The sequence below is a fragment of the Macaca nemestrina genome, chromosome 9 (genome assembly GCF_043159975.1).
Source record: "Macaca nemestrina isolate mMacNem1 chromosome 9, mMacNem.hap1, whole genome shotgun sequence".
Classification (NCBI taxonomy): Eukaryota; Metazoa; Chordata; class Mammalia; order Primates; family Cercopithecidae; genus Macaca; species Macaca nemestrina.
Genome location: NC_092133.1, coordinates 19355884 through 19370864, shown reverse-complemented (window position 1 = coordinate 19370864; position 14981 = coordinate 19355884). Strand labels below are relative to the sequence as shown.

The 14981-nt window shown below is 50.6% G+C and overlaps 1 protein-coding gene and 1 long non-coding RNA gene across 10 annotated transcripts in view; one reads left to right on the top strand and one right to left on the bottom strand.

The window, feature by feature from the left end:
- The window catches only part of LOC105467069 (actin filament associated protein 1 like 2), a 108251-nt gene that overhangs the window by 19675 nt on the left and 73595 nt on the right, over positions 1 to 14981 (bottom strand). For 6 of the 9 annotated variants that reach the window (XM_071069081.1, XM_071069077.1, XM_071069079.1 and 3 more), the window contains 3 exons: positions 8297 to 8387; positions 4694 to 4777; positions 351 to 556 (listed from right to left, as the gene is read on the bottom strand). In XM_071069081.1, coding sequence (XP_070925182.1) covers positions 351 to 556; positions 4694 to 4777; positions 8297 to 8387 — 381 coding nt within the window. The remainder of the gene's footprint in view (positions 1 to 350; positions 557 to 4693; positions 4778 to 8296; positions 8388 to 14981) is intronic. The other 3 variants (XM_071069084.1, XM_071069082.1, XM_071069083.1) reach the window with 1 other exon arrangement.
- Positions 7237 to 11585, top strand: LOC112424110 (uncharacterized). The gene is made up of 3 exons (XR_003014784.2): positions 7237 to 7304; positions 8073 to 8226; positions 11313 to 11585. It is a non-coding gene; the product is annotated as an uncharacterized lncRNA (long non-coding RNA).

Sequence of the window (14981 nt, the reverse complement as noted above, 5' to 3'; positions counted from 1 at the left end):
GGAGGCAGTGGTAGTCACAGCCCTCTTTGAGAGCCTGGTGAAACTACTAGACCTCTCTGGTTCAGAAAAAGTACATTCATCCATATACACAAAATCCTGTATACAATTTCAGGTTAGGGAGAAGTTAAAATCTCCTGATATAAACAAACTTGAAACCTCTCAGGTCAGGGACCATCCTGTCCCTCCTTCCCTGTCCCTGCGCCTCCTTCCCTGTCCCTGCCCCTCCTTCCCTGTCCCTGCCCCTCCTTCCCTGTCCCTGCCCCTCCTTCCCTGTCCCTGCCCCTCCTTCCCTGTCCCTGCCCCTTCCCTTGAGAGGAGCGGGGGTACAAGACAACGTGAGGCAGACTGACCAGAAGCCTGTTGTCCTTGATGACACAGAGCTGCTTGGCCCACTGTCCCAGCCACTTCTTGCGCCACAGGAAGGCGCAGATGCGGGCATCGCGCATCAGCTCGATGCCAGCCTCCGGTGAGGGCCACTGGTAGGGGGCCGATTTGCCCTTGCTGCCGTCCTCTTCATCGTAGGACTCGTAGGAGCTGCTCACAGCCTCTCCGTCCTCTGCAAGGAAGACCAGCTCAGTCAGGGCCCCATGGGGCAGGGGACGGTCCCGAAGCAGCATCACTGGGGAGGGCAGCAGGCAGGAGCAGCAGCGGCCAGACCACAGCCCCCGACTCTCCCTGCCCTCAAACCAACCCCACAGCCACCAGCCAGATCCCAGGGCTGGCTTTCCTGCCCCCAAACCCCTCAGCGAGGCTTCTTGGATGCTGCCTCTGGCCACAAAACACACATAACTTAAAACCAAAGTCTCTCCTTTTTCCTTCTCAAATCCTGTCACTCCCAAGTCCACAGGAACCCTGAGAAGACACTGCCCCACAGACCAACTGTTTGCTCTTGACAAGGCCGGTTCTCCTACTCACGGCCTCTAATTCCTCAAATTAAAGATGAAGGGCGTGGGGTGGGATGCTGCCAGGTTCTCCCAGGCCTGGCCTCTGGCATTCCAAGGGCTCAGGAGGAAGAGAACGCCACCTGCACTCCACCTGAGCTGTGTGCAAGGCAGGCCTCTAATGGCCACTGGCCTGGCTGGGCCTGGCTCAGTCCTAGATCTGGGGAAGGGGCTGTGGCTCCTCCAAAATAAAAGTCCAAATAAACCACGGCAGGAAATACTTTGTGGGCAAAGGGGCCACCTTCTTCCTCCCAAATACCCTCTCCTAGTCAGAGCCCTTTTTCAAACCTCCACTCATATCCTCCATAGACACTGCTTGCCTTCCTTCCCTAATACCTCCTGGCACAAATGTAGCTCCTTTTACTCGTTTCTAACTTAAACCCTTACTCTTTTGTCATTTCAAAAGAATCCCAAAACTCATCAGAGCACACATCATGCACGATTCTACGTATACCCCACCCACCTCAGTTTCTAGTTTCTGTCCCCACCACCCTGCAAGAGTGGCTCTGTTCCCAGGTCCCACTGCTCTATTCAAGGACAAAACAAACGTGTGAATAAATCAGTCAGTCAGTTCATCTGTCTATCGATTGATCGATCTATCTGTCTATCTCTCTATTCATCCATCCATCTATCCCCGAAAAGCAGGGCATGGAGGAAAGGGAACCTCAGGATTTCAGTCCAACACCTGGCACAGGAATCCTGTCTACCATAACCTTGATGTTCTGCCCGAATTTCCCGGGGAGGGCTCACTGTCTCCTGATCACTGGATACTCCCATTCCCGGCAGCCCTATCAGTTAGGAAATGGACTCAGCATCTATTTCCCTGACTTCTGCATGGCAGTCCTTGTTCTTTCCCCTTGAGTCGGGCTGAATGACACTCTGCCTTCATTCCCATGACACCCTTCAGAAGAGGACCAGCCCAGAGGCCCCTAAGTCTTGGCAGAAGAATCCAGAAGCCCTTTCTCCTGTCTGTATAGCTACATAAAATATTGTTGATTTTACTAAGAAGCACATTTGATTTTACTAAGAAGCACATTTGAATTAGAATATAGAAAAATGGGATGAGGCCCCTGCAATAGTTATTCTAGCAACAGTGCCAATGAAAATGTGTTTTAATGTTTCTAAAAACAACATTTTAAATATTTTAATATCAGTTTTCTTTAAAAGTTGTGTGACACTACTTCTCTTTATGGCTTAATGTAAAAGTGTATAATTTATACCTATTAAATAAGACTGAAAATAGCAGTATTACCCAGGATGGAACCCTGAACTCTTAGATGACAGGTGACAATGTAATTTAACACAGGCTTCTCAGACAGCAGTCTGGCAGCCTGTTTGAAGAGCCATAAAAACACCCATCCTCTTTGATCCAATAATCTCAGTCCTGCTATTTTATCCTAGGAAACTAGTTTTTTAAAAAGAGAAGGGACCAGGCGTGGTGGCTCACGCCTGTAATTCTGGCACTCTGGGAAGCCGAGGCAGGTGGATCACTTGAGCTCAGGAGTTCGAGACCAGCCTGGGCAGCATGGCAAAACCCCATCTCTACAAAAAATACAAAAATTAGCTGGGCATAGTGGTATGCACCTACAGTCCCAGCTACTTGGGAGGCTGAGGTGGGAGGATGGCTTGAGCCCAGGAGACGAAGGTTACAATGAACTGAGATCATGCCACTGCACTCCAGCCTGGGCAACAGAGACCCTGTCTCAAAAAAGGGCAGGTGTGGGGAAGAATGTTACATGCATTAGAATATTCATTCAAGTGCTGTTTAGCAGTCAGCAGAAGGGGACTGGGTAAGTAAAGCATGATTTTACCCACTTAGGAATCTACTATGCAATTGTAATCAATTAAAACTCTGAAGACTGGTGTGCAGCTCAATAAACTCCCTAAGGTATGACAAGGGAGAAAGCACAATTAGAACTATACGTGCAAATAGATCAGCACTGCAAGGCAACATAGAAAAAGCTCAAAATAGTTGATTTGATGGGTGGTAGGATCAGGGTAATTTAAAAAATTTTTCTTTATTGCCAGTATTGCATTATCTGTATAATAAGTGACATTTTAAAAATGATACACTGTCATTGGGATTCTTCCTTCAGTAACAAAAATTAATGGATGAGGCTACAGAGTTTAGTGTGAAGAATTTGGGTAAGTCTCCACTGTTCTGCGCTTCTGGGGTTGCCCCACATGTTTCATGAAGAATTCTAACATTTGCCCATCCTCCTCCATGGGGGTATTAGGAGGCTAAGAACAGCAAATCATTAACAGGACTAGGTATGAAAGAAAAAACATTGAGAAAAAAAAAGAGGCTGGGCATGGTAGCTAACACCTGTAATCCCAGAAATTTAGGAGGCCAAGCTGGGCAGATCACTTGAGGTCAGGAGTTTGAGACCAGCCTGGCCAACATGGTGAAACCCTGTCTTTTCTAAAAATACAAAAAAAATTAGCCGGGCATGGTGGTGGATGCCTATAATCCCAGCTACTCAGGAGGCTGAGGCAGGAGAATCGCTTGAACCAGGAAGTGGAAGGTTGCAGTGAGCTGAGATCATGCCATTGCACTCCAGCCTGGCTGGCAGAGTGAGATTCTGTCTCACAAAAAAAATAAAATAAAAATAAAAATGACCAGGCGGGGTGGCTCACGCCTGTAATCCCAGCACTTTGGGAGGCTGAGGCGGGCAGATCATGAGGTCAGGAGATCGAGACCATCCTGGCAAACACGGTGAAACCCCGTCTCTACTAAAGATACAAAAAAAAAAAAAAAAAATTAGCCGGGCATGGTGGTGGATGCCTGTAATCCCAGCTTCTCGGGAGGCAGAGGCAGGAGAATGGCGTGAACCTGGGAGGCTGCAGAACTTGCAGTGAGCGGAGATTGCGCCAATGCACTCCAGCCTGGGCAACAGAGTGAAACTCTGTCTCAAAAAAAAAAAAAAAGAAAAAGAAAAAAGAACAATAAATCATACTCCTGGAGTAGCTCGGAGGAAATTTAGAGCAAATATATTAATAATTGTTTTTACCCGTAAGAGGGATCATAATAGCACACCATAAACATTGGATATTCTTGGCCAGGCATGGTGGCTCACACCTGCAATTCCAGTACTTTGGGAAGCTGAAGAGGGCAGATCACTTGAGGCCAGGAGTTCGAGACCAGCCTGGCCAATATGGCAAAACCCCGTTTCCACTAAAGATACAAAAATTAGCCAGGCCTGATGTTGCATGCCTGTAATCCCAGCTACTTAGGAGGTGGAGGTAAGAGAATCACTTGAACCTGGGAGGTAAAGGTTGCAGTGAGCCAAGATCATGCCACTGCATTTCAGCCTGGGTGACAGAGCCAGACTCCATCTCCAAAACAAAACCAAACAAAAACAGTACCATATTCTGAAAACAGATACTTGGCTTCTAGGAGGTGCAGGGTGAACAGGAATGAGAGGCAGGATGCTGAGATAATTCCATCCCCGTCTGCCATCCCTAGGTAGACTCTACCTCACTATGTCCTGTGGAACTGAGGGCAGAACAGCCATGCACACTGTGGGTCTTTTAGCCATGTGTTTTGATAGCACGTTCAGGGCAGTGGGGGTGGGACTGTGGAAGGCCAGGTAGGTGGCTCCTCTGGGAAGATTGCACAGAGCATGCACGTGCAGGACCCATGCACAAGGACAGGAAGAAGGCGGTGGCCACCCTCGGGGCACGCACACATCTTTGAGAGCCAGGCAGCAGGCAAGAATCACTGGCATTCCAGCTCAGGGAGCAAGCAGTACCCAAGGTGATCGTGGCGTAAATGACTCCTTCGGGCGTCTGCACCCATCTGGGGACTCCACTGGGGAGAAATCCACCAGAGTGACCTGCACAACATCCAGAAGCACGGACAGAGGGAAGAGAAGAGAGACAGGATGAAGAGAGGAGTACGTCCAAGTGCAGAGACACAAAGAGAGACCCAGATGTGGCAACCCAGCTGCCAGTCCACCAGAGGTTAATGCTTGCCCATCAGAGGTGTGGGCTGTTGGGTGAGGCCACTGCTGAGCCAAGGACAACATTTCCTGGATCCAGACCCCTTCGCATCCAGAGATGACCATGTGACTACTTGTCACCAAGGGACTGTGGGTGGAAGTGATGTGTGTCGCTTCTGGCTGGTGCTGTTAAGAAGCAGATAGGGGTTCTCTGCTCTCTCTCTGCAGAGGATTCTGTGGCCCTTAAGGGTGGCCGAAACAAACATGGACGGAGCCTGGGCACCTAATCTACATGAGGATGAGTAATGCCCCCCACTGAAATACCCCTGAGTGAGAAACAGGTTTGCATTGTGTTACTGTAGACAGAAGCTGCTGGGTTGTTATAGCCACTAGCATTACCCCAGGGTAAGACACCATCAGCGAAGTACCTGGTATCTCTGGCAAGCAGGGCAGACCCCGATACCCCTAGCACAGGCCATCAGGGCACTCATTACACATGTGCTCAGAGAGAGGGACATGACCCGGGGAGCAGTGTGGGGACAGGGCTGATACAGCAGGTCAAGAATCCAAGAAACTGACCTTTTGCAGGAAGTCAGCAAATCGCTATGGCCACCAACTATAGCAAGGGGCTGGGGCCCACACCCATTTCTCTGGCCACATGCTGCATGTCACACTGACCAGGCAGGACCTGAGGCCAGGCCAGCTTGTAAGGCAGGTGAAGGCCTCGCTCTGTGCTGACTGTGACTGCTTCTCCCCAAGTCATCCCCAGGCCTCTCGCTGGCTGGCAGGACAGGCAGAACTATGTTCCCTCCCACCTCGCAGCTGGATTTCCTCCATCTCGGAGCTTTCTTGACCCACTCCACACAGTGAGTTCAAGCTGTCCTTGGGATGACCCCTAGTCCCGGCTACGACAAGTATGAACTCACAGTTGAGAGACAAAACCAAGAAGCGCTGGCCTTTCTGACCACTTGTTTGTGTCGAGATGGAGCGTCTGCCCCACAAACTGGCCCCCTGGCACGTCTGGCAGGCAGGCCCCTGCTGGCCCGACCGCACCTGAGGGCAGGGAGGTGCTCACCGCGGTGAGTCACTGTTTCCACCTTCAACGCGCATCCAGACGGCAGCACCGCACCCTTGCCTTTGGTCTGAAATCACAGCCCGACTGGTGAGTTGGCACCACCTCGCATGCTCAGTGGGTCAGTGCTAAGTGCCGACTGCCCACAAAGCCAGTGTCTTAGAATAGACTCAACCCAAACAGGCGATCACCTCCCACAGAGTTCCCAGCAGGAGGCGGCAGGTAAGTGTGAAGGAAGGGCAGGGGAATCCCATGCCTCTCCCAGTCACCAGTCCCATCTCATTCCTGGTCCTGTTCTTATTTTTATTCCAATAGTTTTTGGGGTTCAGGTGGATACGTTCTTTAATGATGATTTCTGATAGTGCACCTGTCATCCGAGCAGTGTACACTGTACCAAATATGTGGTCTTTTATCCCTCACCCCTGCTCCCAATCTTCCCCCGCTAGTCCCCAAAGTCCATTATATCACTCTTATGCCTTTGGGTCTTCAAAGCTTAGCTCCCACTTATAAGTGAGAACATAGGATATTTGGTTTTCCATCCTGAGTTACTTCACTTAGAATAATGGCCTCTAGTTCCATCCAAGTTTCTGCAAAAAACATTATTTTATTCCTTTTTCTGGCTGAGTAGTCTTCTGTGCTGTGTATGTACCACATTTTTCTTTATCCCCTCATTGGTTGATGGGCACTTAGGCTGGTTCCATCTCATTCCTGGTCCTGTTCTTTATGGAACCAACAACACCTTCTTCAGCCTAGTTCATTCCCAGCCCCAGGGGCCCTGGCCTTTTATATCTGCTGATTGATTATGCTTTGAAAGCCCTTTCACTTACAAAGGAAGGAAAGAGAAGGAAGCCAGAAGGGGAGGACCACAGTCCAGCTGCCCCAGAGATGAGGGTCACAACCACCTCTTCCTGAACCTCGAAGCCTTCCTGTGTAATCAAATCCCCAAACCAAGAGCACTTTTGATCCAACTTCCTCAGGCTGCGAACCATCAGCCAAGGACAGAGGGTGTTAGCATGAGCCCTGCCTACAGAGCTGCTCACACAGTATCCAGGGCGATTTTTTCAATACCTAAGTGATATAAGTTTGACTGTGTCTCCACCCAAATTTCATCTTGAATTGTAGCTCCCATAATTCCCATGTGTCATGGGAGGGACCTGGTGGGAGGTAATTGAATCATGGGGGTGAGTCTTTCCCATGCTGTTCTCGTGATAGTGAATAAGTCTCACGAGATCTGATGGTTTTATAAAGGGGAGTTTCCCTGCACACGCTCCCTCTTGCTACTGCCATGTAAGACGTCTTTCCTCTTCATCTTCTGCCATGATTGTGAGGCCTCTCCAACTATGTGGAACTGTGAGTCCATTAAACCTCTTTCCTTTATAAGTTACCTAGTCTTGGGTATGTCTTTCTTAGCAGCATGAGTACAGACTAATACACTAAGTTAGGCCAGTCCCTAAGTAACCCTCTGGAGGTTTGCAGTCTTTCCTCACTCAGAGAAAGGCCAAAGTCATTCCTGTGGCTGGCAGCCCCATCTGTGTCCCCATCTCCTGTCACTCTCCCCTGCTCCTGCCATGCTGGCTTCCCTGTTGTTCCTCAGACACACCCAGAGCTCTCCTGCCTTGGGGCCTTTGCAGATACCATGTTCTCTGTCTGGAAAGTTCTTCCTGAATGTATCTGCCTGACTCACTCTCCACTTCATTCAGGAATCTGTTTAAGTCATGCTATCAGAGAAGCCTTCCCTATCTAAAGTAACTCCCCTGTCCTGCAGAAGCCCAGCTCCTGTTCTGTTTTCCATCCTCTCACTTATCACCACTGACACATGCTGTTTATTTGTTGTCTGTCTTCTTTCACCGAATGTCAGTGCTAGGGATGACTGAGCTCCTGTCCCTGACACAGTGGGAGCACCATAACTATGAGATCAGTGAAAGAACGTGGAAACTGAGCTCAGACTCAGCCTGACCACCACTTCCATTGCTGACCAGGGCCTTGGGCCTGTTGGCCAAAACTCCTCTCTTCCATCACCTTTGTGCTGAAATCTCACAACTTGCAGGCAGGAACCACAGAAAACATCAGACACAGTCAACCTATTTGTTATGTGCCATCCCTCGTTCCTCCTTGCAGGACAGCTAGGTCTGCTGTGGGTCTTCACTCCCCATTCAGACTAAAGGCTGAATGCTCTGTGGCCAGTTCTCAATTTGGACCATACTTTCCTGTCACAGCAGCCCAGGCTACCCTCTGTCACCCAGCCCAGGATGAGCATATCTGTTACCCCCAGGTAAGTCTGCACCAACATCTGAGAAGGAAGCAGTAAGTTGCCCTCCCAAGCCCCAGCCGCTGGGATGTACCATTCAGGGATGTGTCATATGGCTCAGCCTCTTCATAGTAGCCCTCTGGAGACTCCGTCTTTGGGATGGCAAGCTGTTTCCGTTCTGGAATCTGTGGTATGAACAAATAAGACAAACATTTGCAGATACAGTACACTGGGAGCAACTGGACATAACTCTTTGGGTGGAAGTCTAGAAGACAAAAATGCCCAGCTGGATGTTAAACTTTAAGCAAGTTGGGAGGGAGAACACGCAATATCATGAATCCCATCAGTCAGAGTCCATAGTGTTTGATCTGTAGCCATGGAAGGGCTGTGGGCACGTTTTCTAACCTTGCCAAGACTCAGCTTTCTCCCCTGCAAAATGAGGCTCAAACTCACTACCACACACACAAAATATCATTATGCACATGATATATCACACACTTAACGGTCCAGAGAGTGCCAGGCTGTTGGGATAGCTATTGTGGCTTTTAAATAGAATACAGAATATATTTTCTAAAAAGACAAGTGCTAATCAATAGCACATGGAGAAAGAGGACCAGGTTTCTAAATCCTACACTTTTACCATAGTATATAGTTCAATCACTCATTCAGCAAATAGTGGATGACTTCCACGTGCTAGCTGAGAGGGACACATTGAAACTTCACGAGTCAGTCCTAAAATAAGCTTGAGTAGCTGGTAAATCTTTAACAGCTCCTGGTCAAGTGCATTGTGATACAGTAGTACTATAATGAACAAGGTCAAAGTTCTGTGGGAACCAGAAGAGGGTGTGAGGAACATTTAGGACAAAGGAAGGATGCCCAGGGGATGTGATCTTTGGACTGAGTCTCAAAGATGACCCTGAGCTGCTTGTGTGGGATGAGGATGAACGTGTGCAATTCGAGTAGAGTAAAAAACACCTGCAACTGTGTTAGAAGCATAGAACATGAAATCATTCTGTTCCTCCCTTATTCCACAGTAGGCACTAGACTATGAAACTATGCTTCCATAAGCTACCTTTATACAGCAACCATGGGGGAGAAAAAGAGGTAACTTGTTGCATTACTATTATGAGAGACAGGTCATGAATGTGTAAGCACCCTTGAACGTGGGTCTCTTTTGTTGTGTTTTTCAGATAGAGTCTTACTCTGTCACCCAGGCTGGAGTGCAGTGGTACGATCTTGGTTCACTGCAACTTCTGCCTCCCAGGTTCAAGTGATTCTCCTGCCTCAGTCTCCTGAGTAGCTGGGACTACAGGGGAGCGCCACCACGCCCGGCTAACTTTTATATTTTTAGCAGAGATGGGGTTTCATCATGTTGACCAGGCTGGTCTCAAACCCCTGACCTTAAGTGACTGCCCGCCTTGGCTTCCCAAATTGTTGGGATCACGGGCGCCAGCCACCACACCCGGCCCCCAGCATCTTTCTGAATCATGAAACTCCATGGGCTGCAAGAGTATCCCTTCCAGCTTCCCCAGGGCGAGGACACAAGGGTCCCCAGAGCCCAGTCCTGTGTGGCTTGGACTCTACAATCTGTTTATATAGACCCTGGAGTTCATGTAACTTGATTTCAATCCAGGCTTTAGGACCTCATAGATTTAACCTTGGGTATGTGACAGGCTCTCTGAGCCTTGCTTTCCTTCTTTATAAAATAATACTAGGGTTGTTTTGAAAATTCAATGAGACAAAACGTGACTGTTTCCACAGGGCCTGGCCCATGTTAAATACAAGGAGGCCATTGTTATCACTGTCTGGGGCCCCTCCACAGTCCCAGGGTCTGCAGGTTGGGCAGTGAGGGCAGTTAATGTGACAGGAGTCGAACTACTAGACTGTTGTCCTGCAAGCTGAGACGAAGAGGATTGACCCTGACAGGGCATCACAGAGGGTTGGCTGAGACCAGGCCACAGCCTGGGTCCAGCAGCAGATCTGGTCCTGTACCAACAGAGCTGACACGAGGCACAGGGCAGACTCAGAACAGCCTTCAGCCCTCCTCTGGCACATGGCACCCCCTACAAAGGAAGGAATCAAAGAATTTGGTCATTTCGTAAGCAAACCTGACACTGTACTGGGCCGACAGATGCACTGCCGAAGGGAGTCAGGTCGCACACCTCTGCCCTAGCAGACAATGGGCGCGTCACTGGTAACTGCTAGCATATGGTCCTCCCTCTTTGCAGTCCCAGCCTGGTGCGGTATCTTTGCTGTCTCAGCCTGTCCTGGTCCCCCTGGCCAGCCAGCAGCCTGAGAAAAGGCTGAGACAGTGACAGACTGCCCGTGAGCCACTAACAACAGGCTCCCTAGGGTCCACAGGGAAAGGGTCCTCTCGCCGCCACAGCAGTAAGGTCTCCCCAGTGGGCCCTAGGCCTCATAGTCTGATCTGGCTGGGCCTCCAGCTCCAGCCTCCAAGAAGCTCCATTCCCATCAGGTGGGTCCCATCTGGAGAAAAGCTCTGGGCACCCAAGATCTGGCCCCCCCAGGTCAGGATTCCCGAGAGTCGAACAGGACAAAGGGAGGAGTGAACTCTTCTGCAGGAGCTCCCCAGGGGTCATCACCACAGGGCCTGTCCCTGGGGGCCTCCTGTCCTGTCCAGGGTGGAGCCAGGCAGTGTTTTCTGAGTGTCTCCTAAGCTTCTTTGAGAAGAAAAATAGCTCAGAGGAGTTTGAGCTACTCAGGTGTGCAAAATGTATCAAGCCCAGAGACAGGAGTATGGGGCTTCGGGCACCATTTTCTCCCCTCCCCATTCCCATTCCTGGGGGCAACTGTTTAAAGGCATTTTATTCCTCACTAGCTGCCTCATCCATTATCTTCAGGTTCCTGGAATTTATGCTACAAAGAACAATGTTTAGCTGATGGATAGCTTACGGTATTTTAATGTAAAATATTGGTAAACAACTTAAAAACTCTCTCTTCTTTTTCCTTTGAAAACCCACTTGTAACTGCTGCCAATAGGAACATGGATTCAGGGTAACTTGAATCTGTGCTCCTGGACTGCAGCCCTCATATTTGGTCAGAATAAACTCTCTACTTATATTTATTTTGCCTCCATTTTTTGCCTGTAGGTTGACACTGCAAACTCTGAAAATGGCTCACTATGCAGAGACAGTGCAGGGCAGGAATGGAGTACGATCCCCAGAACTAGGCTTGAATCCTGACACTAGGACATCCTCGCCGTGTGACTCCGACCAACTCACTTGACCTCTCTGGACCTGGCATAAGATGGGGAGAGCAGAAATATCTGTCACATGGGGTTGCTGTAAGGATCGAAGTGTGCCTATCACTATTCAATATTCAGTACACATTAGTTTTTACTAACCTAAAAAATAAAATGTAAAAATAAGAAAAGGAGAAAGGTGTTATATATGTGTTTGGTGGAAGATAAACCAATGCACTCCAGGGGTGGGTGCAGAGGAGACCACAGGATGGAGTCCCAGCTCTCAAGGATGCTGGGTTAAATGATGAGTCATGTGATTAAACAGACACAATGACCTATTATCAGAGCTTCAAGGAGACAGATCATCTCACAGGGTTAAGGAGAAAGGACTATTATTTTAATTATTATCATTATGATGGTGAAGACTGTGAATTCTATATATATATATTTTGAGGCAGAGTCTCGCTGTGTTGCCCAGGCTGGAGTACAGTGGTGTGATCTCAGCTCACTGCAACTTTCAGCTCCTGGGTTCAAGTGATTCTCCTGCCTCAGCCTCCTGAGTAGCTGGGATTACAGGCGCGTGCCACCATGCCTGGCTAACTTTTGTATTTTTTGTAGAGACGGGGTTTCACCATGTTGGCCAGGCTGGTCTCAAACTCCTGACCTCAGGTGATCTGCCCGCCTTGACCTCTCAAAGTGCTGGGATTACAGGAAGAATGTGAATATTAAATGAAGATCCAGAAGAGATTTAACATCAAAACCTGAAAAACTTTGACTGTTTGGAGGAAGGGACTGTGTGAGCGAGTCAGGCGTGGCAGGATTGACCAGACCAGAGGTCCAAAGGGCCGCAAATCTTTTCAGGAAAGGGCCAAAAAGTAAATGTTTTAGGGATTTGTGGGCCACTCAGAACCTCTGTCTTATCTCAGCTATTCAACTCTACTGCTTGCTGTAGCTCAGAAGTCCACAGACTAATACAACTAAATAAGCTTGGCTGCGTTCTAATAAAACACTATTGACTAAAGGATGTTGCAGATCAGATTTGGCCAGTGAGCTCCAGTTTGCCAAGCCCTGGCTTAGACTAGACACAAGAGCTGATGAGGGATGGCTCAGAGGACCCAAGGCGTCCTCCCAGCTCTAACCACCCTGCCCCAGAGTACACTGCAGAAGGCTCCCAGGTGGGGGTGAGTGGACAGGCCAGGCCCAGCCTCCCAGGCTAGCCATGGCAACGTCCTTTTAGGGATTAAGTGGCTTCCCCCACAGAGCAGCTCATATAACAGCAGACCAGCGCGTGGCCAGGCCTCAGAGGGATGATGGGGTGGAGATGGCCATGCTAGCCAGACCATCAACCATGGCCAACAAACATCTGTTTCTCCTGCAAGGACCACGGCACCTGGCTGTGTAGACAGCAGCCTGGAGAGGCCACAGCTCCGTGAGTCACTGTCCACACCCACGAGGTCACTCCAAACCCCTGGCTGCCCCTTCTATCGCTGGACAGACCTGCTCTCTACTGAGTCTGTAGGGGTTGGAGTGAGGACATCTGGGCTCGTGGCCGACACGCATCCCGAGCCTGCGACCGAGGCATGATCCTGGCCCAGCCATAGGCCCTGAGGACCCCAGGCGGACCTCCAGGTGCTGCAGAAGGGGCCGGTGAGTCCAGGGCCAGGCAGCTGTGCAGGGCCCAGCCCTCAGGTGGAGAGGCCTCCCTGACACCTTGAAGTTCTGGGATCAGGGGAGGAAGGCACGGGTTTGCTGTCTGAGGAAGAGAGGCCACAGGGCACTCCAGGCTCAGGGCTCCAGCCTCAGCTGGACAGTGACTCAGGCAGCTGTGGCCTCTCCAGGCTGCTGTCTACACAGCCAGGTGCTGTGGTCCTTGCAGCAGAAACAGATGTTTGTTGGCCACAGTTGATGGTCTGGCTAGCATGGCCATGGGGTTCCGGCGGCCACGGCCTCTCCCTGCTCTGGTTCTCCTCCTCCTTCAGAGCCACAGACACGGCTCTGCCCTGACGCTGCTCCTCTGGGGGCCCTGGACTAAGAGTGATGGCTGCTTCAGCCTGATTCAACCTGAGGAGGCCTGACGGAGTGAGGACATGTGCTCGTGTGTGTGGACAAGGACAGGGAGAGTGCCTGGTGGACACCACCTACATCCCCGTACCACATCTGGAACCCCCTGGGGTAGTTGGGTGCCTTGCACAAGACCAGGAGGGACCTAGTCAGGGGACTCGCGGTCCACGCCCATCTCTGGTCCTTCACAGCAAAGTCCACAAAGTGGGAGGCAGCTGCCTTTTCCTGTCAACTCAGCTGGCTTTGCTAGAAGTCTCCCTGGGGCCTGGAAGCTGTCCACAGGCAGTTACCACTTGGCTGAAAGGCCACCTTGGGATCAGGCCATTCCTGGGTACTGATATTTTCCCCAACTGCAGCACCAGTTGCAGTTGTCCTTTCAAACAGGACACAAGCCCTAATCACAGACGACAATCCAAGAAGTCTACTCTAGAGGGAACCACGTGCCCCTCTCCACACTCAGTGTCCGAGGCACAGGGCACTGGCCGAGGAGCAGAAGCCAGCACCAGAATCCCAGGGCCCACAGGGACTCACCATGGCCCAGTTAACTTACAGCTATAGCCAGGCCCCAGACCCTGGGCCCCTCAGTCCATGCTGTTTGTAAAACACAATTTCTCGAACACTCACACAGTACTCGGTGCTCGTGAATCTCTGCCCCTACCCACCAGCTGAGGACCCACCCGCAGCTGTCCCTGGTGGGGCAGATGATGGCACTTCCACTAGCAAAGCCCAAGGTACCTTGGTCAGAATCAGACGCTGGATTTAGGATAGAAAAGTTCCAGCCGTGGCTCAGAACAGCCACCTTTCCACTCCCACCAGCCAGCAAGCAATGCCTGGGCCACACCAGAAAACCTCTGGTTAAAGCCGTCAGCATACGGATGGGACAGCAGAGGCGCTGTGCTGTTCCCCCAAGTATCGGGACTGAAAGTGAGGGGAGCCTGGTGCTGGAGGGACACAGCTTGAGCCCTTGCTCTGCTACAGACAGGAGCAAATGTCAGGGAGGCCCAGGCTGGGGGAGGAATTGGGAACAACAACAACAAAAACCTGCATTTAAATCCTGGCCTAGTACCTCCCAACTGTGGGACCTTGGCCAGTGGTTTTTAACTCTGAGTCTGTTTCTTCATATGAAAAACAGTGACAAAAATAGCTATTCCTTGCTGGGTGGTGGGCGGATGGTGTGTGTGCATGGGATGGGGTTGAGGCTCAGGGTGTAACAGTGACTGGCACTGTCAGCATCACAGGGACACCAGGGACTCAGGTTCAGTCTTGACATCAAGCCTCACTCAGCCTGAGATGAGGAGTCCCCACCAGCTGTCACCCAGCTCAAGGGACAGCATGCAGTGGGACACTGTCCCCGGTTCTCTGGAACTGCCCACCCATCACACATGGTGGAGTCAGATCCTCAGCTGTGGCCCCTGCCCCCCAGGAAGGCACGAATGAAGGGGCCGGTCCAGAGCCATTCTGGGGCTGGGATCCCCTCCACGGAAACATGTGCCCACAGATCAGGTGATGGTCACTT